Here is a 26,353-nt window from a genome sequence, read left to right as displayed (position 1 = left end):
CACAAGTTTAAATGACTTAACCAGGCAAATGATTTGCCCTACTTTGTGTTTTCTGGAAAACACCGGCTGAATGCATGACCCACAGTAGTAGAAGATATGCCACACATGCACGTGCCAATTTGAATACAAATATTTTTATTTGTCCTGTAAGCTTGATTTGTAGTAATATGACAGTGGCATTTTTGGCATGCCTAAACACGTCCCCAGTTACGGGCTGATAAAGAGGAGAACACGCACACGTATCTGACAAATCCAGTGTATTTGCAGGAAAGCTGTCCAGCCGATGAACAGCTGGGAATAAACTCTGAACTTCATCCCACTTAAACATGTTATGGCATGGCTGTGTAATGGGCTGTGAACGTTTAGTTTTAGAGCAGTTTTTAAATAGGAGACTCAAAGAATCCTATTTTATACATAAATGTTGTTTCAATGCCCCTGTGGTACATTTTCTTAAAATAAAATACAGTTTCTATTTTTTGTGTGTTTTTCTTTGACCACGTCTTTACTGACAGCTAATAATCTCCAACACTCTCCAGTTCAATCTCTCTGGATACAATGCACAGATTCTGTTGCCTGGAGACTCCTACAGAAACGGGGAGTTGTTTATTTTTTCATATTTGGGTTAATTTGGTGTATTCTCTACCAAACATTGCATGCTCAACATCTGAAAGGAATGTGTTAAGTATTCTTCTTTTTAGACATGGCACAAAAATAGCTCAAAGACACACTTACACGGTATAAACCAGGACTATATGGATCAACAACATGATCTCACATCACAGACACATAGAAAGACGCACACATCTAAACACACACACACTTACAGTACACGTGTTGCACACTGAGACAGAACAATGGCTTTTTTTCTACATACATTTTCTTTGTCTACATGTTTAAAGATACAAGAATGGTAAGGATTTACAAACAAATTTATTCCTTTTTTTCGCTTCTTTTCTTTTCTTTTTTTACGGGAAAACAAACATGAGACATTGAACTTGAAATATTCTCTTTATAGAATTTTTATTGCAATCTAAACAGTATGGCTTTGTCTAGTGAAAATTCCTATCTGAGCTAGAAAAATAATAATAATAAAAAAACTGAAAAAGGTGTTTTATGGTGTTTATGCCAACTTTATCAATGGTCCTAATAATCCCTAAAGTTGTTCTAAGTCACAGACTCCTGGAACAATGTACGGACAGTACATTGTTCCATCACTAACCACTGAAACGTCATTGGGTCTTTTAAGAATAACCAACATGCTTTGTTTTATTGATTAATGTCCACATAGTGAATAGATTTTGTTTTCATCTACAGTACACCTATTTGAACATGACAAATCACTATGATATTAGTTGGATTAACTGATGCAGGATGCAGAATATTAGTAGGCTCTTTAGGCAGTGAGACACAACAACTCACAGACCAGTTATCCCAGGCTCAGTCTACGGTAACATTACCTATTAATTATGGAATACCTTTGAGGAAGAAACAGAGCATCGGTTTTAGCTTAGCGGCGGTCCCTGGGATGCATGCACGCGCTGAACGAGCTTGCTGTGTGTCTTCTGCAGGCCTGGCACGTTTGATTGAAAATAAAAGTTACACATGCATGTCTTTGTTTATGACGAAAGAAATAAGGTCTTACCAGCATTTCTTTGGTCTGGATGTCGATGAGTGACAGTCAAGGTAGATTTGTACATTAAAAGATGAAGGAAAAGGTTAGCTCAGGTGGGATGTGAAGTCAATTTCAATTTCAGCACGTTAATGAAAGTGTGAAAAACACCAATAAGTTAATCAAGTGCTTAATAACCAAATCAACCCGTTGCTAGTGGAGATGAAAGCATGTACCAGCAACCCCCAGTATCCCATTGGTCAATGCTCTGATTGTCTATGGCACCCACACCACCTAAATGATGACAACTTGGTCTGTTAGCTTATGATGAATGAAAATTCACACGTTGACATGAGTTTTTAAAATGTTTAAGCTGTAAAGTTTCTCTTCTGTCAAAACGTAGTCGCAGTCTAATCAGCTGACCAGATTAGAAAAGCTCTTGTAAAACTAGAGGTGGAAGCAGAAGGGATCTCTTTTTTTATCCTATTTTTCGCAGACCGTTTTTTTTTTTTGGAAGCTTTTGATCTTAAAAGGAATTACAAATCATATTTTAATGTTTTGGATTTATTCTGGCATTTCCACAAGTTTGGATGCTTTGAACATTGGCACCATCATCAACCATATATGCCCACTAGAAATCCTAATATCAAATACGTTATTCCAAAATTGTCCAGTCTTGTATCTTTGAACGAGTGCCTACATGCTACCAACAGCGTTGACTCAAAATGAAACCCTCATTTACAATTCCTTTGCTAGAGGAGATGATATGAAGGCACGTGTCCTAAAAACTCAATTGTTGATTTCTTGTACTATAAAGGTCTACACGAGGTTTGTAAAAGTCGAAAACACCCATTGATTTAAACAGAACATGCTCCATCAACTGGAAAACGCGGTGGAAGTGCCATTTAAACACAAAAGTAAGCAGACACGAATCCACTGTCGTCCAATGCTGTTCTCCACGATGGCCATGCTCCGTCTGTTCTTAATGGGCGTGAACAAGTGCAAAACAACTCAGGTGTAAGAAATGTGAAAGTTTTACAACTACTGCGGTAAAGAAAAGAGGAAGAATGACACTGTCATCAAAGAGTAGAAAAAGCAAAGTAAAGGTTCTCTACAAAGGCAGTGTGTAGCCTCTAACAGTTTGACGAGGACACCCCCCCCCCCCCCCTTCCCCAAATTCATTGTGATCCCAAGAACCTCAACATGCCCCGAATCTACACTCAAACCCCAACAAATAATTTCCTCAGTCTCTTTTCAGTTAACCCAAAGAACCCTTCCTCCCTCTGCCCCGCAGCCTCACCCATGCCAGACCGGACCCTGATTTTAGGGTTCATTTGATTTGTTTTGTGTTTTTTAGTTTTACTTCTTGAACATGTCCTGTAGAGGTCCAGGCAGAAACTTGAGGACGGTGTCAAGGATGCTCTCTTCGTCTTCCTCATCATCATCTCCGCAGCCTCGCGGAATCGCTTTCTTCGGGCGTGTCAGCGATCCCTCGCAGGCTTGCTCCATGGCCGCTTTTTCCTCTGCCTCCTTCTCTTCCTTCTTTTTTAACCCATACTGGACGAAGGAGGAACACCGGTGATGTGCAGGGAAAAAATAAAGGGTCATTAAATGACGAGTGAGACCCACCTCTGTAATCAGACCTAAAATGACATGCAGCATCAGTGCCAGTCTGGGGTGTAACATGTTACAAAGTAATGCGCTACTGTAATAACATTACGTTTTTCAGGAACGCAGTAAAGTAACACGTAGTGATATAAAATTTCTTCTTTTCTTTCCAGTCTTCCCAGTATAGGTTTTTGTTTAGCGTTGAATTGGTTTTGCCTTTTGTTTCGTACTTCAGCCACAATAAACAGCTAACTTTTGGTTAAGAATCAAGTTTTCATTTTGCGTGTCTGCGTTTGGGTCCTCCTCCTCTGTCCAAGGAGTCGGAAGCTGACTGTGACAGAAAGAAAAGTATCAAACAAGTCTGTGTTTCTAAAGTGGAATCATCTCTTTGAACTTTTCTTTGTGTTGTTGTGTTCACATTTAAACTCTAACACAAAAATTGCATGTGCGTCCTCATTAGGCTCGGGTGTGTTGGCGTGCTGGACTGTAGCCTCAGGTTTATATTGTTAGCTGGTAACTAAGTAATTTCTGTGTGTTGCAGCTCAAGTAGCATACAGTAGTGTAGCAGTTTCTCCAGCTTGTGCATTACTTTTGAGAAAAGTAACAAGTAATGTGTAACGACCCCAACACTAACCTTGTCCCTGATGGTCTGCCGTACTTTTTCCCTCTCTGCCTCCATGCGGGCGTGTTTTGCCTTCCTCTCCTCCTCCTGCTGCCTCAGCGCCTCCTGTCGCTCCTCCTCCTTCTTGGCTGCATCCGGGTCCTTCTCCTCCTCCCCGCCTAACATCTTACCCATGTCTTTGGTGGCCCCTGGACAGAAAACATAGAAATACTGTAAGTTCCTTCATCGTTATTATTTTTTTAAATCCAGATGTTAAATGTTTCCAAAACCGAACAAATAAGAAAAAGAAAAATAAGTTGCAGCAATAATTTCACTTAAGAAGAAGTCTAATAATACATTTGTGGCTGCTATGACGCAGACCGATTCAAAAGATAACATGTACCTGACACCTGCTTCTGTCATGGTTATCATCATCATCATCATCATCATCATCATCATCATCATAGTTTATTTACATAGCACTTTAAAAACACACAAGGCTGACCAAAGTGCTGAACAATAGAAATATAAGAGATACAGTAATAATAATAAATACGATAAAATAATAAATATAGTAAAAACAAAACACTTTTTTTTTAGTCAACTATTAAAATACTGTGTGTTTGCATTTCTGAGGATTAGGTGGTGAACAGGTTCACCCAGGAGCTTCAAGGTCCGTTGGAAACAAGACGGAAGAAGAACAGCCAGCTGGAAGAGCTTCAAAGAAACACTGAGACAGAGGAAGACACATTCTTCCATCTGCTGTGGCCATCTGTTATCTCTATCTGTACCTCCGCATTCTGCTACTAAACATAATTCAGACTGAACGTAAGTTTTCAAAGTTTCTGGGCACAGCGTGTGGTGAAAAAATGAGACTTTATTATTATGAAGGAGATAGACTTTGGGCCTTTTTATACTTACAAATGAAAATATTGATCAATTAGAAAAAAATCTGAATGAAATCAAATCAAATATTTAACATCATTTATCAAACAAAAATGCTAACAACCTCTGATTACAGAATAATTAGGTACACATCCCAGTACAGGGTCGGAACCTTGCATGCTTTTCATTAAAAGTCTAAGGTTAACACTTACAATAGTAGAGTGGTGTTATCGGTGACGGTTACAGTCAGATACAATCAATTCTCAGAAATCTAAAAAACTAAAGCAAGCTGAGAAGTTCCCAGAGCAGTAAACAATTTTTTTTTCTGAAAACATTGATTCATTCAGATTCATTCATTGGCATTTTCTGTGTTACAAATACATTTTTTGGTTTATATCATAAAGAGATTAAAACTTAAACCACTGAAGGAAGTCTTTAATCTGCCTCCTCCACATTCTTGGATACGTTTCCCACACACTCACTCTTACTTACATTTGTCACTGGAGTTGCCTTTCAGATGTGAAAGCCACTCCCTCCGGTCTATCGATATTGCTGTTGTTACCTCCGTCTGATCGATAGTAAATACAGGACCACCTGAGAGTGTACAAATTATGGATTGTCCAGCAGAGAGAAAACTTCATCTGAGTATCGATCTGCCTCTCAGGGACTGGTGAGAGGACAGTCTGGCTGGCAGCCTGGTTTTCCAGCCTAGTGCCTTTCTTAAGCCTCACAAGCTGAATATGTCTTACTGCTCAGGCTGCTCAGGTTAATCATTGGAACATAGTCTTCTTGCGGTCCTCGATATGTTCATAAATACAAATACAATCTACAAGGTCTGTAAGTGGCCTGTTTGGAAGCAGATGGGGTCATTAAATATTGATTTTATCCATCATCATCAATTACAAACTCTATAATCTATCACAGATATATTGCAGTTATTTATTGTTATAATGCAGTAAAAACCCGAATTAGTACCTCTCTTGCACAAGAGTCTAAAGAGACCAATTCTGAGTAAATTACTCAGAAGAAACGTGGCTTTAAAGACTCTGTGGTTCTCTCCTGGGTTTGTGAGCCTAGGGGCAGCTGCTCCTGTCGCTCCTCAGCAGACTCATGCAGTGGCCCTAATTGCCCTGCAGCGCTGTGTGGTGGCAGCAAACCTGCAGATGACAAATTAGCGCTCAGCTGGTGGGAGGGGCAGGCTGTGAAATGTTCCCTGTAACTTGCTGAGGAGGTGGGTTAAGGTCAGAGTGTGTGCTGTGGAGCTTTCATTGTGATAAAACACTCAGTTACACCATGTGTGAGCATGTACAGCTCATGAATCAGACGACCTTGGTTTTTGCCTTCACCTTAGAAATAGCTCAGTAGTTTTCAGATCCTTTAAACAGAGTATTTATCGCATGAGGTTTGCTTCTTTGTTCATTTGCAAAAGGACAATCTGTTATGCAGCAGAGCTCCAGTTATTTAAAAAAACAGTATGCAGCTGTATTCTCGCTTCAGATTATTTTTGAGGTGATGTCCAAGCACCGGACATTTCATGTCTCATTGTGATTTTTTATAGTACTGATGGAACAGAGTGAAGTTCTTTTATTGTTTTTTGCTCCCAATGTGTTCAGTAGGCTCATTCGCTGACAGTTATCTGTATCCATGCAACATGGGTTACAACACTTACTTGAAGCTGTTTACCAGAAAATATGTTCACCAACTCAATGGTAAGTGTCAATAAACACAAAGTACAGCTGAGTCTAATAATGATGTTTTATGGTTATAGTTTCTTAATCACAGTCTTTCAAGTCAAACTAACTATGACTACCTTTCTGGATCAAATGCAGGAACAGCCAAGTGATGTTTCCACCTGCCACCATTAGCACGATTAAAAGTTTAAGGTGTTTTGATAAGACTGTGCATGGTGAATATAATCTGTGTCAAGGATGCTCTCTTTGTCTTCCTCATCATCATCTCCGCAGCCTCGCGGGATCGTTAAAATAATTTCCCAGAGAGGCAGAGCATTTCCCTTTGCCCTTTTAACCACTTCAAAGAATGCATTTAGCCCGACTCTTGTATTTTGCTCATTTCTCTCTCTGCGTTTCAGTCTGTCGTTCCATTACCGTCACTGCAGTCCTTTCCTTTCCTTTCCTTTGCTTCTCATCCATCTCCCTGCTCCACCTTCACCACCTCCAACAATCCATTAGAGGCAAGCTCACAGATTTCCTCTGCAGACAAAGATAGGTAGTTTGAGGCTAAGTGCTCTAACGCCCTCAGTCCTTGCAATGTGCATTCAATCACTCATTACTTCACTATTTCCCAGACTCAAGTCTTTGTGCCACAGGAGCTGTAACGTACAAAAGCTCTGGGTTGGAAGGGGCAGAGATATGGAGCGTGATGGTTGCAGCACGGCTTCATCAGCATAAACTAGCTACCCAAAAGGCAAACAGTGGACAGCAGAGAGTCTCTGCAGATAAGATTTGATTGATTTAATAGATTTGGCTGAAGCTGATTAAGGAATGAAGTGGATAAATGTCTCAGCTGTATGTGGACAGATAACAGCAGAGAGAGAGATGCTCGTCATTACAAGCAGAGAGCTTTTACAAGGAGTAATTAGCAGCTGGGAATGAAAACCTCAGAAGAGGCTGAAATGGAAACTGAAATGAAATGGAGAGTAGATGTCTTTGTTGTATTTTCTGCAGTATTTGTCATTTTTATCTTTAAGTGCCTCTGCAGCCCTCTGCCCAACTGGAACAATGATTTGTTCTGTGTGGTGGGAGAATTTTATAAGGCATAAAAATTAACCATAAATTAACTAAGAGCAAAAGAAAAACCAAAATTATTGCTCCTGGTGAAAATAACTGGGCATCATACACACTCAAGGATGTGAGAATGAACAACAATAACTTGTCCTGTACAGAAATGGTTGACAGATTTTCTTTTGTTTTGCTGTAAATAGATCAATATCTTTTTTTGGTCTTTATTAAATAAATAAATAAAAAGGGTTTTTGAGGCTATCTGGAGAATAACTAATGTTGACGGCAAGCTAAAATTAGAGTAAAAGACATTTTTCCATAAAGCAACTCCAGTAAAACTTCTTTTTTCTCCAGGAAACATACGGAAACCTGCTCTACTGAAAATATATGTTTCTCTAAATAGATCAGTAGACCTAAAAATCATCATCAAGCGGCTCTACTTAATAATCATTAGGAACCGTCATGTCAAACTAAGTGCTAAACTTTACAAAATACTCTGATTCCTCAAACTCTGTCCTGATAATCGAACCCTCTTTTAAGCACCTGGCCTTAATCCTGAAAAATAAAAAATATGAAATCCTAAAAAACGAAGAGCAAGGCATTTTCAATAACCATCATCCTGCAACATTTTCAGGTTGAATCCAGGAAAAAAAGAATTTCAAAGAGATCCATTTGCAAATCAGGTAAATCTGACTGAAAAAGCCTTTTAAAAAGATTTGTCAGACTCTGGAATACTTGGTGAGCAACTACGACTTTCACTGGAAGGAAACTGATCCTGGTCTGGGTTTGTGTTACACCTAGTAGCACAAAAATAAAACATTTCATTGTTAGAGGAAAGAATACATCCAATTATTTATAGAGTAATTATTTAAATACATAAAAAATGAATAGAAACTGAATGATACGACATCAGAGATCTAAATTTGGACAACCAGCAGCGTCCAGATATGGTGGTCACTTGCAACATACACTATCAAATTTATGATGGATAATACATCTTTTGCAGAAAAGATTATGGGTTAACCTAAAAGCACAGCAGAGCTTTAGTCATTTAATTTGTTATATAAAAATCATGTTAAAATAATTTCGTTTGTTTTGTGTTGCATTGTAGTTCTGTATGCATTTGGTAGAATTATAAGAAGCCAGTTCGCAGGACAGTCGACGTCTGTGTTTCAGACTTTCATTCGCTTTGTTTTCACTTGTTTAATTTCATTTCACTCATTTATTATGTTGACTCCATGTTGAAAAAATGCTTCTCCAGTGCATTTAAATGCAATGCCCAATGCAATGGGTACTAAGACAGTCTTGGTACCAGCAGCAATTAGAGACAAAGAGCCATCGCAGCCACAGCCTAAAAAAGTGTGGTTAGACATCAACCTGCTCTGAGAAGCAGAAGGGTTTGTATGTAGAATGATTAAAGACATTTTAAAGACTCAAATATCCCATTCAAATGTGTTTTGATGATACACTGACAAGCTGATTTTTCAGTTTTTCAGTGTTTTAAAACCATGAAATATAGAAACACAAAGTTCTCATGCTCAGTTATCATTGTTTACTCACTGAACTTCACTGTAACGGAAACTCTGACCAAACTTTTCATTTAAAAGAGAACAGATGATAAAATTAATTAATTAATAAATAAAAGACAAGCTATGCCCCACTGACTCCTCCGGCCAGTCAGATGGATGGCAGTGCTGTTGGTTAATTTGTGAGGGGTGGGGAGATTTGAAAAATGAAGCTCATTTTAATAATGGATTACCCTCGTTACCAAATTAGGCCTTCATAATTCACATGAGTGTCTGGATTTGCCACATCGATCAGATATTCGGGCAGCATGACAGGGTAGTTGTTTAACCCTTTGTCAGAATTCCACATTTCCAACTGGGAGCTTCTTTTTGCGGAGTCTAATCGACCGATCGCCATGCCCGCTGGCTTCCTGTCATTACTGTATCCTTATCTTCATCACGCCTGCACAGGAAATGAGAGGAGAAGCGCGACCTGCGTGGTCAGGACCGGTTCACGCTGATCTCTCAGAGAATATCTGAACATCTTTTATTTGAGCTTCTTTATGAGAAACGGCGAGACATTCGCATGTTTGATAACCTCCAGAACACAAAAAAGGCACGGAGTCCATATTAGGAATAAAATGAACGAACTGATGGCAGAGACAAAACATGGGCAACAGAGAGACTCAGAGATCACATCTTATCACTGGGGTTAATGACAAATTTCAAATATCCACATAGCTAATAATGTTCCACCTTAAAATGAAAAGTCACATATTGTTCTGTGAAAACTTGCTTGATATTTTTGCCAGTCCAAAGAACCCAGATTTCTGATAAAAAATAGTCCTGCTCAGATCCAAGCTCTTTGTTTTGAGGGGTACAGTAAGTGTTGGACATGCGTGCAATCATTTAATCTGAGGATTAAAATTTGATGCATGTACTATTTCATGATATTTGAGTTAAAAATACAGAGCATCTCTCTCTCGCTCATGTGTTTGTGCAGAGTTTTGTTCCCAGCCTGTGTGTGGATCGATCACGCTGCCCTGGACTGATTAATCCAACACATGGAAACTCTGATGAATGTGATTTGTAATTAAATAACCAGTAAATACAAACTGAGGCCTGCAGCTGAAATCTATACCTCAGTCTGCACCAATGAAACGTTCAGGAGGTCTCCCACAAGTAATGACATTAGTGAGGCTCAGCCTGAGAGTGTGTGAGGCTGGATTAGACAAAGTTTGCTTCCATGTGTTGTGTTTTACTGCACACACCTAAATTAAATGACATTTTTCTCTGTGTTTGTGCAGATAAAGCATAAACCGGAACCAGGCCTCAATCATGTCCACATGTGGAGAATTCACAAAGCTTTCCAAAGGCTCAGAAAATACATCACAGAATAAATGTGCACTGTCGTCTACGTGTTGATGGTTTTCTTTTCAAAGGAAAAATAAGTCTTTTTACAAAAAATGTTTCCACCAAGCTTGGAAACTACTATTTAAAATTGTTTAAGAATTAAGTTATAAGAGTGTCACATCTGTTTCATTGTGTTTCTTTTTAGTTTAGTTTTTTAATGTTGAAGTTTCAGGATTTTTTTCTTTGAATTTATGGGATAAATCTTCACTGAAGACTTGAGGAAAAAAAGGTTCTGGAAGCTGACGCATCAGAAACAGGAAAAACTAGGCAGTGTAAGAATCTGAGCAAATGGTAAATAGACAAAACTGCAGTGACTGCAGTGATGGAAACCTTGTCGTAGACAGGGTCAAGTAACTCACTTACCCACAGCAGGAAAGAAGTCCAATCCATGCAGCCTGAGCCCACAGAAGAGCTTCAGTAGAACAAACCTCTGAAAGCCTTATGATAGAAAGATGCTGGTAGACATATTGTGTAGACCGTGGTCAGACTGTCCACAATGTCCACTGCTGAAGGCACCTGTTCTGTGGACATCAGTATCTGAACTGAAGCTGGCTCCATTAAGAGGGCCAGTCCCCACAGTGCCCCCCATTTCCAGCTTTACAGTAGAAATAAATATGGTTTTGGCCTCTATGGATGATTTTCACTCTAAAATCTGCAGCCATACACGTATGCGTTCATGTTCTCATATTTTAGTCCAGATTAATATCTGAGAGTAAAAAGTTTAATCGATGGAGGAACGTTCACTGGGAAACTTTTCAGGCAATATAACTTGGTCTTGGTGCTTTGGTGTAATAAAGTGGGGGTTCTTCACAATATCGACTAGCTAAAACGTGCCTGATCCACAGTAGGAAAGACAAATATGACTTTAGTAAAAAAAAATGTACATTTCTTTTCACTTTTTTATTCCCTTTCTCCTGTTTATTTCCATATTTCTGTGTTTGTATGTTAATGGCACGAGAGTTCCTCACCTCATTTAAAGCCAGCGTGTAGTTAATAGGTTACTGCTGCCAGCTAGTGTCATGGAGATTATGTTTTGCTTTTGTGTGCTTCACCCTAAAGACCAAAACTCCATACAAAAAATATGAAATGAACACTGTGCTCACAATGTTTTCTCCACTGATGTTCCAAATGCCAAAAATGATGAAGTGTTAATATTTAAATGTAGCAGAGTCTTTTCTTATTAAAATAAAATAAAAACAAACATTTTTCAAATAGTTTTATTCAGCGTTAGTCTCCCACTATAAAAAAATATATTAGGGGCATTGCTCTATCAGCTCTTTGCCATGGCATTAATAATTTACCTACCATTGATGCCTCAGCTTCCATAGACGACCTGCTATCTCACTATAACAATGAACTTATCAACCTCTTAGATACCTTGGCTCCCCCAAAAAACTTGAAAACTTGAACTCTTGCTCTGCCCCATGGTATTCATCCGAACTTCGCCAACTTAAAGCTACTGGACGCCACCTGGAACGTCTCTCCAGGAAAACAGGACTTACTATTCATAAGGACATGTGTCTCAGTCATATACAACATTATAAAGAAGCTATTCATCATGCTAAATCTGCCTACTACCCCTCTGTTATTGAATCCGCTAAAGGGAACACACACTTTGTTTTCTACATTACATAATATTGTTAAACCCCCAGATACCTTTGAAATACATACACACTCTGCTGCAGTTTGCAACAACTTTACCAACAACATCTTTATCAACAACTGTCCTCGTCCTGTGATATGGTCAATTGTTCTATCTGCATTTTTTGCCCTTCTCAACTGTCATCCTCTCTATCCAATTTTGAACTTCCCACAATAATTCAGCTAACTTCCATAATTACTAAGTTAAAGTCATCATCGTGTAAACTTGATCCACTGCCGACTAATCTTGTCAAACTCTCATTCCCGTCTCTTGCCCCACTGATTACTAATATCATACACTCCTCTCTTATATCTGGTTCTGTTCCTTATTCTCTTAAAACTACAATAATAACACCCATACTGAAAAAGAATGGTTCAGATCCCTCCAATCTAAATAATTTCAGGCCAATTTCAAATCTCCCTTTCTTAGCAAAAATTCTGGAAAAGATATCTAGCTGCACAGGTTCATCGTCATCTCACTGGAAATAACTTGTGCGAACAGTTTCAGTCCGGCTTCCATTCAAGTCACAGTACAGAAACAGCCCTAGTAAAAATCACCAATGATCTTCTGCTTGCAGCTGACTCTGGACTTATCTCCATCCTCATTCTCCTTGACCTCACAGCAGCTTTTGACACTATCTCCCACTGCATCCTTCTTCACAGATTAGCATCTATTGGTATCAATGGTACAGTACTCGCCTGGTTTACCTCTTATCTCTCTGGCCGCTCACAGTTTGTTTAATTACTCACTCACAGATCATGGTCTACTCCAGTTAATTCCGGTGTACCCCAAGGCTCTGTCCTGGGTCCTTAACTTTTTATCATCTATCTACTACCCCTAGGTAATATTTTCAGGAAGCATAGCATCCAGTTTCACTGCTACGCAGATGACACCCAGCTCTACCTGTCCCCCAAACACACAGCTACTCTCCCACCCAGATCCATTTCTGACTGTTTAAGTGAAATCAAGGTCTGGTTTACTCACAACTTTCTTAAACTTAATGGCAATAAAACAGAATTCATTTTATCAAAACTGACTATAGTCCCAACCACAAGTCTTTCATTATCCATTGATAACTCTGTTGTCACACCTTCCCCTCAGGTTAAGAGTCTTGGTGTCATCCCCGATAGCACTCTGTCCTTCACAGCACATATAAATAATATCACTCGGTCTTCCTACTTTCATCTCCGTAATATTAACCGCCTTCGTCCCTCACTCACTCCAAACAGTACTACCATACTTGTCAATGCTCTTGTCACATCTCGTTTAGATTACTGTAATTCTCTTCTCTATGGTCAACCTCATAAATCCCTCCATAAATTGCAATTAGTTCAAAATACAGCTGCTCGTATTATTTCCATAACTAGATCCACTGAACATATAACACCTGTTCTTAAACAGCTCCATAGGCTTCCAATTCACCTCAGTGTTAATTTCAAGATCCTACTTCTCACTTTCAAAGCGCTTCATAACCTTGCTCCTCCATATTTATCCGATCTTCTCCATACATACTCACCCCATCGTACACTTTTTTTTCTAAGCCTCAGATTCTGCAGGGTTTTTATTTTTAGACTAATGTCCTTACACGACCACCTCAACACTTCAACACTCCCACTTCATATCAGAATGGTCATGTTCCACCTCAGGACTGAAACCGTGTTTTGTTTTTTGTTTTGTGTGTGTGTGTGTGTGTGTGTGTGTGTGTGTGTGTGTGTGTGTGTGTGTGTGTGTGTGTGTGTGTGTGTGTGTGTGTGTTTGTTTGCTTGTATATATTCATGAACAGCCAGCTGTGTCCTGGTGAAATAAATGCCACCCTGTTCCAAGGGAAAAGGTCACTGCACTCAAGCACACCTCTACAGGAGCTAAATTACAACAAACACAAACATTGGGGATGGATGGATGGACAGGTGGTTGGATGGATGATAAAGGAATGGATGAATGGGTGGATGGATATTATAAGGAAATGGCTGATGCTGTTTTACTGATGATTCTGATGAATGTGACGACTTTAAAGCTTGAGAGAGGAAAGAGGATCACGGTTACTTTAATCCCATATTTGTGTGATAAAGAATGTGTTCAGATGCAAGGAGGCAACGGTTTGCTGTCAGTAATGAAATTATTTAATCTTATTTACTCTAATATGCCACACGTTAGCAGCATTATTTACAAAAATATTATGTGCTGTGAATCAGGGTTGACATGACTTGGCGTTGTCACGATCCTGGGTCATTTGACCCAGCGTTTCAAGTTTTAGTTTTGTTTTTTTAAATGTTTATGGTTTATGTTTAAGTTCATTAGGTTATCTAAGTTCGTTTGTTTATCAGATTCCCTTGTGTTTTCAACGCCTGTGTTAAGTCTTCCTTGTCCTTTTATGTGTTTCATGTCTGAATGTCTTTTGTTATCAAGTTCATGTAGTCATGTCTGTGTTTCATTATGTTTCCCGTTTTATTTTGAAGAGGTCCTGTGTTCTTAGGTCAAATGTGATTAGTTGTATTCTCCCCTTGTGACTTTGTTATGTTCATTTGTTTCAGCTGTTTCCCTATGTGTTTCCACTTCCCTCATTATCCTCCTGTGTGTATTTAGTCCGTGTGTTTTCAGTCATTCCTTGTCAGGTCGTCTGCTAATCCACGTTGTGTCTCCAGGTATCAACGCCAGTCTTCATGTTTAAGTTTTTTTTTTCCATGTTTTACTTTTAGTTCACCCAGTTTAGGTTTTTGTTTAGTTTCACCCATGCCCTTTGTTTGTATCCATTTTTGCCAGCCTTAATAAACGGCTTGTTTTTGTCCACGCCACGTTTCACATTCTGTTTTGGACTGCAATTGAGTCCTTTTTACAATACATACTCACGTAATGTCACCTCAGCCAGACTGTGACAGGCGTTAAGGCCTACCTGTGCATTTATGCATGTGACTGAACCAATGTGGATCATTAAAATATCACCAGATCACCTGATAAATGGGCATTGGCACTTAGGTCACATGCCCCATAAGCCAGATTCTATGAATCATCAAATGCAGGTGGCATCTTTGCCTGTTGGGGCATCACTGGAAGCTCTAATTTGCATTTGTTCACTCAACTACTTCTGACCCAACCCAGATCTCGGCTGAAGTCCCGGGGTGACCGTGCGTTTGCTCTGGCTGCCCCGGTACTGTGGAATACCCTTCCTCTCGACCTCCGCGCATCTGATTCCATTGCACTGTTCAAATCACGACTAAAAACCCACTTATTCAATCTTGCCTTTCCCTCTAGTTAATATTTCTTTTATGATTTTATTTCATGTACTTTTATGCTCATTTAAATTCTTGTTTGCTCTGTACCTGTTGCTTTCCTATGTATCAGTGACAGCTACCTGCTTGCATACTTAGTACTTGCTTTGGTCCTATTTCTATTATCCTGCTCCTGTTCTCTATGTTACTTGTTAAGCAACTTGGCATACCCTTGGTTTTTAAGTGTGCTTTATAAATAAAGTTTATTATTATTATTATTATTATTATTATTATTTGTTGGGGAGGAGGCCCCGGGGCAGACCCAGGACAAGCTGGAGAGATTATATCTCTCGGCTGGCCTGGGAACGCCTTGGTGTTCCCCCGGATAAGCTGGAGCAGGTGGCTGGGGAGAGGGAGGTCTGGGCCTCTTTGCTTAGGCTGCTGCCCCCGCGACCCGGCCCCGGACAAAGCGGATGAAGATGGATGGATGGATGGATTATTTGTTGATCTTATTGAGCCAGCTTGTCTGCAGCAACATGTGAAACTGTCGAAACATTACTGTACACCAGAAGCAACTGTTGAAGGCAGCAACACTAGCTCTCTTATGAGAAAGAGCGATAGAAGAGAACACACACAAGGAATAAGCATAGAAGAATCGATTGCAGGAAAACTGAGAAGAAGAAAGGAAGAAGGAGTCAAAGGAGAGGAGCAGATATAAATTAGTCCTGTGACAAAGTGGGAAGGCTGAGCTTTAAAGGAATAAATCTCATTTCATTTTGGCCGGTAGTCACCGAGCTGACTGAACTAGATGAGAGGGCTGATTTAAGGAGGCATAACCTCAGTACCCTTGGGGGACCTTCACTTACAAGAACATTCACTTAGATCTGTTTTAGTTTGCTCTTCGTGAATGAGCCCAATCTCAGCTAGCATAAAAGCCACATGGGGTGTAAATGACAGGCTGAGTCAAAAATATGGAATTGCAAAGGAAATACAAGAGGATAAAACTTATTATCACCATTATTGTGATAAATCTCCTTTCCTGTTACAGTTTGTCAGTGAAATAAACTAAATATGTTTTTTTAAAACCAAAAAATAAGAAACGAGAGAACTAAAGTGCTGCTGCTGAGGTTGGACGTGCCTTTGCATAAATATGCACACATACACAACAGGTTTTAAAATGAGGACAGTGCTCTGTGGGAAACATCTACAGGCTTCTCCACCACAGTACCCACACCAAACACCTAAACTTTCTTTATGCCTTCAACAAATTTCACTTAAAGTATAGATTTGAGTAGGGCTGCCACAAATGATTATTTTGATAGTCGACTAGTCACCGATTATTTTTGCGATTAGTCGACTAATCAGATCATGCATCCATTGGACGTAAAACGTACAGCTTATTGCACCAGCACGCATCTGCTCTTATATAACTATCATTAGCTTACAGCTTTAAGTGTTTAAGGTATGTACTAACTAAAAATAAAGACAAGATGATAGTTTATTAAATTTTGATGAAATTTGCAGATTGTTTCGGTGAAGTTTAATAAACTCCTTGCTATCTAAAATATAATGGGACACCGGAGTATATTCTCGAGCATCTCGCAGTTCTGATAATCAGTTGTCTGCTTGACGTTTATTCAGCTGTGTAAAAACTACAACTTTAATCTCAGCCAAACCGATTTACTCAGGAACAAATAAAATACTAAAAAAAGCCAAACAATAACATTTTTAAGTTATCTAAGTGACTTATATGTGTTTAACCTGAGTAGCGAAAGACGGCGGTGGGTTTGAAAACGATTTGCCGGGAGTCCGGTGTTCTCACGGGCTCTAGTGAGCCTTGCCCCCGGCTAGCTATCGAGCTAGTGGGTAACAGACTTCTCTGAAAATGTAGGAGCGCTTTTGAAAATGTGTGGTGTCTTGATAAACTGAGCAGATATTTGAGGTTTACACAGATGCATTCTCGCCTGAAAATATGTTAAACGTTTATTTTGTGACCCAGAAAGTATAATAAGAGTAATATTAAAACTAACTAGCTGCCGCCATTGTTGGAAACTGAGCAGGGCTGCGCTATGAATTCTGGGACAGAGCTACTTCTTCTTCAGGGTTTAACGGCAGCTGGCATCCTTGTACATGCAGTGCTGCCATCTTCTGTTTCAGTCCGTTATTACAATCTTAAATTATACTACTTATTCCTGCGTCTTTTGGGATCTTACAAAGCTTCAAACGACACGTCGACTATTAAATCAGTCATCGACGATTTTGATAGTCGACGTAATCGTGACTAGTCAACCAATCGTGGCAGCCCTAGATTTGAGAGCTCAAAGCACTGGAACTTGACCCATTTGCTAGTCCACTGAATTAGCCTCAGGGAGGAGGACCAATTTTTGGGAGCTTCTGGTGCAGTCAGGTCAGGTTTCCAGTTCACACATTCATTTTTATGAAGCCAGATACATTTTTTTAAATGCTACTAGAAGCCTATATGGTTGTCAGGTGATAGCTATAGTAATCACAGCCATACATTTTTAGATGTAATTTGTAACGGCCGCCATTTTCTTTGTGAGTATTTATTGCATTGCGTGCTGCGGGGGAAAGCCTGTTCTAATGTTTGAGTCTATTTTTTAGCACCTGACCATCCCTTTTTGCTTCTCATCCGTAAACTCTCTCCATACTCGTTCATGTGATTCTTGCGTAGGTGGTTGAAGAGGTTTGTCGTGTTTGAGTCTGTGGTAGGGACCTGTTTACGGCATAATTTGCATAGTACAGTTTTCTGGTCCGTGTCAGACTTTTTCATAACCAAACCCTGTCCATGCTACAGCAGTAGCCCCTCCTTTAGGAATAAGGTCCTGGATTTGTTTTGACTGGTCCTTCTGTTTGGAGCTACCTGGTTCTGCCTCATCTTCACTGGCCATGCTGGTATTCTCTGTGCATGCATCCATGTGGTGACTGTAAGCACCATTTATAGCTACTTCATGTTTTTATTTGAGGTAATTTGTTTGATGCATATTCTGAAATTTGATGTTTGAGAATGATGTATATAATTTCAGTTTATTTTGAAAAGTCTCAACAGGATCTTGAGCTTTAATATGAAAGGTTTATGTGGGAAAATAAACAGAATAAGCAGATGGCGGAGTCACACGATTGTTTTTGCTAACGAAAGTACGCATAGAAACAGTCATCTGTCTGTCCATAGTGTGGTTATTTTAAATATAAGCGCAAGAGAGAACTTTAAGAAATTAATATAGCCACTACAGTGACCATCAAAACGATGAAAAAATATTGCCATAAACAGTTTATTTTGCGACACCACGAGAGAAACAATAGCGTAATAAGAAAACGATAGATGTTTTCATATTGGCATCCAATATATATTGTCCTATTGAACAACCCTACTTCTGCTGCAGCGGCATCCCACAGTGGAGAATCAAGCGTGACTCCCCAAGAAGACTTAGCTTGAGCAAGTTGAAGACGATCTTAAATGACGACGTCTACCCCTTGAGTAAGCAAAGGTCAAGGCCACAGATCACAAGGCCTGGAAGTGCATCGTTGACCAAGATGGAAACCCTACAACACCCACGGCAATGTATTGGCTTCATGCACGACCTCTCCTGCTGACTGCCAGCTAGGGACAAAAGATCTCTCCTTTACTTTCTACATGGACTATCTACATGTGATCGAACATAACTGGTCAAACTACAAGCCGATTCAAAGAGAAACCAGAAAGCCTTCATGTTTATATGCACATATGTGTTTGTACAGCATCTTAAACAGAAAATATCTCCAACTCTAATGTATTCTCAGGAAAAGCATTTAGGACTGCAGTACTTACCACCTAGAGCTTGCTTCATTACAAAATCCATGATTCCTGCTGATTAGTACAGATGTTCTTCTTCAAGCTGGAGACAACTGAGCATTCAGCCACCAAGCCCGGGATCTGTGAGTGTCTCAGTTCTTCCCCCTTCCTCTGTGATGCCGAGCGTCTTCAGCAACTCTCTGCTGGACACAAGAGATTGAAAAAAGAAGCAATTAAACAAACCATACAGCTGTAAAACAGTAAACTGTTTTCCTCACATAGAAAAACACACCAGTGATTTGATTTAAATTTAAGCTTTTGCAGCTGTAAACAATCATATTTCCTCCTTTGTAGAAAGTGCATGATTACATCTCCAAACACGGTGAAAGATCCGCAACACGCCTGGCATCAGGGAGCATGAGACAGCATTTCCTTCTGAGTTTAAAACAACACATAATGGGATCTTTTTAACACTCTTTACCCCGTGACAGATATCCCTTCCTGGGAAGATCGTAGATCAATACTGAGCCCTTTTGCTCTGAGTCACTTATCCGACTGTAACTGAATACCAGAGCAGTCAATAAGTGGTCATACATATTTAATGGAAAAGTGAAAGAAATGCAGTTGTTTTCTATTTAGATTGACCTGAAACATATGAAAAATACTAAACATGTATGAGAAAATCAGGCTGTGCTCACTCATACAGCATCAACATAAAAACACACACTAGATTCATGAGAATGAAAAATCCTGTCTACATCAAAAGTCTATATCTAATTAATATTGCATACACTATGCTAATCTCACTGTCTCACTTTCAGAAGCGACTTCGTGTATTTCAACCCAGCTGGTAATAAAATCACTTTTGCATAAATTTCATCTTTAGCTAAATCTGATTTACTCAGCTTCAGTAAAGCTGCAGGTTTGACTGTGATTCAGTGACTGCAGTGCACACTTTTGTGTCTGTAATCAGAATTATTATTTAAACTGATTCTCAGAATAAATCGATCAGGTGGAATTACCAGCTGAGACATCGACTGTGCAGTAAAAAACTGTCGTATCATCTGTACAGAGACTGCAGATGAAAAATGTGAGCATGTAATGATTATTGCTGCTTTTCTGGTGTACTGATGGAACAAACTGTCATAAGATCTGATACTTGAAGATAAAATGCTGAAAATATGGCTGCATGTACAGGTCCTATTAAAGAGGTAATGTATGGATTTAACCGGTGCAAGAAAATAAAAATCCAGAATGTAAATAATGCAAGAGTGAATATGCATCTCGAAGAAGAAGCTCAGAAAAATTTAGCTAGCTGTAATATCAAATCCAGGAATTTGGATGACATTGGTACCAACTAGGGCTGCCAAGATTAGTCGACTAGTCACGATTACGATTTAAAGTTATAGTTTTTACACAGCTGAATAAACGTCAAGCAGACAACTGATTATCAGAAATGTGCGATGCTCGAGAATATACTCCGGTGTCCTGTTATATTTTAGATAGCAAGGAGTTTATTAAACTTCACCAAAACAATCTGCTAATTTCATTAAAATTTAACAAACTATCATCTTGTCTTTATTTTTAGTTAGTACATACCTTAAACACTTAAAGCTGTAAGCTAATGATAGTTATATAAGAGCAGATGCATGCTGGTGCAATAAGCTGTACGTTTTACGTCCAATGGATGCATGATCTGATTAGTCGACTAATCGCAAAAATAATCGGTGACTAGTCGACTATCAAAATAATCGTTTGTGGCAGCCCTAGTACCAACTACTATATTTTCCATCCATCCATCCATCTTCTTCCGCTTATCAGGGGCCGGGTTGTGGGGGCAGCAGCCTAAGCAGAGAAGCCCAGACCTCCCTCTCCCCGGCCACCTGCTCCAGCTTTTCCGTGGGAACCCCAATGCATTCCCAGACCACCTGAGAGATATAATATCTCCAGCGTGTCCGGGTACTTAAACTCTTCCACTTGGGGCAGGAACTCATCCCTGACCTGGAGTGGGCAGTCCACCCTTTTCCAGCTGAGGACCATGGCTTCAGATTTGGAGATGCTGATTCTCACACTCAGCTGTGAACAATTCCAGTGCAAGCTGGAGGCCATGACCCGATGAAGCCAACAGAACCACATCATCTGCGTAAAGCAGAGATGAGATTCAGAGACCACCCAAGTGAAAGCCAAATTGGCTACACCTAGAAATTCTGTCCATATAAATTACGAACAAAATCCGTGACAAAGGGCAGTCCTGGCAGAGTCCATCACCCACCGGGAACGAGTCTGACTTATTGTTGGCTTTGCAGACCAAGCTCTTGCAATGGTTGTATAAGGATCGAATGGCCGGTAGCGATATTCCCGAAGCACCTCCCACAGGACACTCCGAGGGACACAGTCGAATGCCAAATCTACTATATTTTTTTAAAGTAAAACATCTAATTTATTATGGTGACATTAAACTGGCCAACATGACACTCACCGTGCATGTTCTTCAAATAGTTGACACTAAGGAGATGAGTGATAAAACTATGGTAACAGTTTGTTAGCATTGACAACGCTAGCAGTGCAGATTTTCTTCCCATCTGAAGAAAACATGCACAATATGTGCTGTGCAAAGTTTGGATTTTAAGTTTTCTTTTTTCTTTGTTGGCTTCTTGGTCATTAGACAAATTGCAGCCTGAATGCTCATTGGCCCATTCTGAATACAGTGCCCCATCCTGTGCTGCTGTATAAACTCACTTGTATCTATTTGATTAACTGTGCAAGTGGCAGCCAAGATGAAATCCTCCACATTTATTGCACCTGGCGAACCAGAACAGCATTTCCATTTTGAAGCAGATCTCTCCTGCTCTCCTCGCTGAACACTCGTGGCATCATTTTGATACGCCAGTATTTGCCAGGGCTGAATGGTGCCGGGATGAAATAGGAAGGGACGGCAGATTGAGCTGCACAGCTTATTCTGGGAGGTGACACGGGAGACGAGGCCGAGTGGGATGGCAATCCATTTGTAACTGTGACCGAACGCCTCGAGGGGTGAAGTACCTCATTTCAATACACACACATTCAGAAATTCAAAATCGGCATGCTCACCCACACGCAAGATTTGATTAAAAAGACTGCAAATGTATGCTGATAGACAATAGAAGAAATGTCAGACTGTTAACCTGGTGAGGAGAGTAAGTGTTTCTGCATGAATGTGTGCGTGCTTACGGAGAGGTGCATGCAGAAATATGTGACTATCATTTGAGTTTAACTGGAATCACATGTATTTTGTCATGTTTCTCAGGTCTGTCTGAATTTCTACGAACATTATTGCTAAGGATTGTCACACTGGGTTAAATATGTAGACTTGGGTTTTAAGGGGTATTTATTATTTTCTTCTTTTTTTGGGTTGTATGGAAGCCCCAAACGCAATTTCATTGTTCTAAATACTAAAGAACTCTGAACAGCTGTGTATGTGTGAGTAAAGTCTCTTTAGTCATAAGCTGTTGGCTTTTCCAGTTTCCAGCCTCAGTCCAGTGACATGTAACTGGCTGGACCTTTGCAGCCTGTTGTTTACATGTTGTAGCTGTGTACTGACACCAGGGGGCAGTGTCAGAAATACGCTGACCAGCTGGTCTGGTCTGGCTCATGTTTTTGCTGTTGTCAGACCTTTAGCTTAGCCGCTCCTACAGGTATGACCAAAGTCGTAAAAGAGGAAGAATGAGTGTTTTAGCGAACTGAACGTGAAGATTATAAACAAAGAAAACACGCCATTGCAGCCCACTTGGGCTTGTAATCACATTTTTTTGATCTTTAATTTATTTTTGTGCTTCTTTCTGCTCCTAAATGCTGCAGTTGCTCCTTCTCTATTGAAGCCCACTTTTCAACCACACCATGTGGGTGTTGCATTCTTAAAATCCATCACAAATGCACCACAAACTGCACTTTGTGATAATTAGTCATTCTAAGCTGGCTGTGTAGGTGTTGCCTCAGCGTCTGGTGCCGTCCAAGCTGACTTCTTACAGACCTGACTAGCTAAATCAAACAGGTCACTTTGGTTCAGTTGGAGGTGAAAGTGGGTTTTTTTCCTTCTGTCTTGAGTACTTTTTTGGTCACTGTCTCAACAAGACGGCAGCTGTCGTGGTAAATGTCCCGGCTGCTTTAAGAAGGTCAGAGGTTACAGTCCTTACAGTCACCTGCAGTTCAACTATTAGATATTAAACTCATTCTTTTAACCACTGAGGAAGAGAAACAAATATATACCTGTGGCCTTTTGGATGAATGGACTGCATTCATACAGCTGCACAGCTCTAGTCTTCCAAACCACTCAAAGTGCTTTATACTACAACCACATTTACTCACACACACACTTTTATTATAGCAATAAATATACAATTTAACTATCACGCACAGTTTATGGGCTTCTGATAGCGAGCGAGCCTCTGTGTCCTTCAACAGAACAATGAACACTGGAAACAGACGCCACACACACAAGGAGAGGATTCTTTCTTATTATGCTGCTTTCCTGAAACTTCTATATGTGTGCATGTGCTTTTCTAATACCACTGTGGCCAACTTTCTGGTGCATGAATAACACAGCATGTAGTTCCCGCAGTACGTAATTTGGGTTATTTTGAACTGTGAATCATCCAAAGCTACTGTAGTGGAGTCCAAGAATAAAAATCTAGTGCTGGAAATGAGCAGAACAGGTCCACACTTAGCTAAATGTCACATAACTGGTGCCTTGGGCTTTATTATACACAACAATAAGTGAATATTAACGATCAGCAGTGATGTAAGGTGTAAAGTTACTACAAAACTAGCACACAGGAGCGCCGATGGCAAATAATAAACGAAGAAGTTTTTGTTGTCATATTGCAGTTTTTTTTATGTTAGATTTTGTGTATTTTATTGTATTTTGTATTTTTTTGTAATGTATTTTCATAACAAGGATGAAAAGAAGTTCCACAACACTTTATGTATCTGCTATCGGGGGGAAGACGGTGGGTGTGTGGCTGCTGTGTGTTTGTGCGTAGCGTAATCGGCTGCTGACATTCATTGCTGTAATGTATAAAGATACAGGAACCCATCTGAGCCCACGCATCCCTAACAGGACGGGCCATGTGTCCGTGTTTAATACGATCCCAGCTGGTCAGGTGTGGCATGTTTCTGTGATACAGTGAATGTGGGTTTTTTCATAATAATGTTTTTTTACTGTTTGTAACAAAGGCAAAGATAAGATAAGCTTCCAACCCTGAGCTGGAAAAAAATTGAAGACTGGATGTATGTTGTTTTTTTTCCTGGTATTTCACCTGAACAAAACGTGCAGCAGCGTAGCAGAAGCAGGGACGCATCTCATGAACTGGACGAGGGGTCTGCGCGTGTGTCTGTGTGTGCACGCATTTGGAAGCAGAACATTTCTCTTATCATTACAGAAACAGACTCAAGGACTCACTAATGGAATAAAGGAAAGATGCGGCTGTCAGACAAGGACATCTGGAAGAGGACACACACACACGCGCACGCACACACACACACGCGCGCACACACACACACACGCACATGCGCGCGCACACGCACACGCACACACACACACACAGGGGCATTCTCTTCCTACCTTTGACATATAAAAATGTCTGACTGTATGTTTGAATGTTTGATTAGTTTTTATATAATAAAAGAAGTTTGGTTTTTAAAAGGAATTGTTTGAAAACTATTAAAAATGATGACTCTTTATAGTGTCACGATTTAATTACTAATACTTAAATAAAACATGTCGATTCAAAAGAGAAAGTGGGCACAAGATAAAGGCCAATCAAACGGGTGATAATAAAGCAGCACCTGGCAACTGTGGAAAGGAAGAACTCCGTTTTAATAGGAGGAACCAGGTTCAGGAAGTCAATGATTCTCCTCAGGAAGGCCTTTCCAAAGCTGAGGAAAGCTCATAGTACACAGTACATTAACCAAAACCTAACCTGCCAATGCCATCTAGTGTTTCCTACAATCCGCTATTAGCAATCAGAGGCACGTCTAAGCTCACTGAAGACATTTAGTCCTCCGTTTAAAAAAAAGAAGAGATGGGTCTGACATTTTCAAATCACTGCAACCCAAACAGTCTCTGCTTCTTCATCTCGACACAACAGAAATGCAATCTTCAAAAATAATTCATGTGAGAAAAGACTGAAGCAATTCATCACAGCGTTATCGTGCGAAACGGAGGAGCGCTCCTCTACTTGCCTCCATTTACATACTCATCAGACACCAGAGACCTCAACCGCAGCTCGTTATGTAAGCGCTTATCAGTGGGCGGTTAGCACTGGACTGGAAGCTGAAGCAGCTCTCCGGCATATTGAACTTCTCTGTTCTGGTGATAGTGGAGGGGCTTTAAAACCTTACATAACCCTCCTTTTCACACAGGGCCAAATATACTATACAATCACTGATGACAGTCCCCAGGGGCAAGCCTCCCTCCCACCTCAGCTCCCATTCCCCAGCACCCAACCACTTTCCCTCCATCCTCAACCATCCTTTCTTCTTCTTCTTCTTCAGCTTCTTTTTTTAATTTCATAATCCGGGCGCTGGCAGCAGTGCGTGACGTGGGATAATGTTATCAGGGCCAGGCAGGACGGCTTGCTGATCCTATCCAGTTAATTGGAAGTTGTTTCCAAGTTTCGTGGAAGGAGATGTGGATGGGAGCGACTGGTGAAGACAAGCACGAGGCTGTCACTGGAACATGTTGATGACAGGCAAAGGGAGCGTGTTTCAGGGGAGGGGAGGCAAGAAAAAGGAGGAAAAGCTTTAAATGTGTGCATGTGCAGACAAAAAGTACACATGAATGAGCTTTAAAGGATAATGCTGGCTACAGGCTATTCTGTGTTTCTGTGTGTCATCAAATACATGCAAACACCAAAAACACTAAAAACACACTGTGTTTTTTCCAAATAGACAGATTTATACTGAAGAAATAAATCAGAAATTTATGCAAGAAGGGAAAAACCCTGTTTTAACTGTCATTAATAATCACTGTTTAGGCATCCATATTATTATTAACCACACGCGAACAATTATCAAATAAATAAGTTCTGCATTTTTGGTAACTATGTTGTAGGTGTTGTAGGTTTTAGTTTAGTTTTACTTAACTATAATAACCTTGGACAGAACCACCCTTTAACACCTCTATTTTTAACATGTTTGATCCTTCATTACAACCTTTGAACCTTTGGCTTAAATTTTGAAAGGTGGCTCTATAATCTATAATAAGTTTTTTTCACTATGTTGTAGTTCAAGTGGTTTGAGAGGGAACCCAGCTCCTGCACCTCCTCTGGTTCACAGGCTTTGGAAAATCCTGCCTGTACTCTAATAGAGGACTTTGGC

At 40.0% G+C, this 26,353-nt stretch overlaps 1 protein-coding gene across 2 annotated transcripts in view; it reads right to left on the bottom strand.

The window, feature by feature from the left end:
- Nucleotides 1-2,785: 2,785 nt before the first annotated feature.
- cplx2b (complexin 2b) overlaps nt 2,786-26,353 on the bottom strand; it is a 59,130-nt gene continuing 35,562 nt past the window's right edge. Inside the window, exons 2-4 of one of the 2 annotated variants that reach the window (XM_085286626.1) lie at nt 19,034-19,200; nt 3,852-4,027; nt 2,786-3,166 (exon numbers count right to left, since the gene is read on the bottom strand). In XM_085286626.1, coding sequence (XP_085142752.1) covers nt 2,969-3,166; nt 3,852-4,027; nt 19,034-19,064 — 405 coding nt within the window. In that variant the 5' untranslated portion in view covers nt 19,065-19,200 and the 3' untranslated portion in view covers nt 2,786-2,968. The remainder of the gene's footprint in view (nt 3,167-3,851; nt 4,028-19,033; nt 19,201-26,353) is intronic. The other variant, XM_085286634.1, reaches the window with a different exon arrangement.

The sequence above is a fragment of the Mchenga conophoros genome, linkage group LG2, assembly GCF_057382185.1.
Source record: "Mchenga conophoros isolate Kocher_MC1m ecotype Shallow Benthic linkage group LG2, M_conophoros_male_GT1.1, whole genome shotgun sequence".
NCBI classification, from domain to species: Eukaryota; Metazoa; Chordata; class Actinopteri; order Cichliformes; family Cichlidae; genus Mchenga; species Mchenga conophoros.
This window is presented reverse-complemented; position numbering and strand designations above follow the sequence as displayed.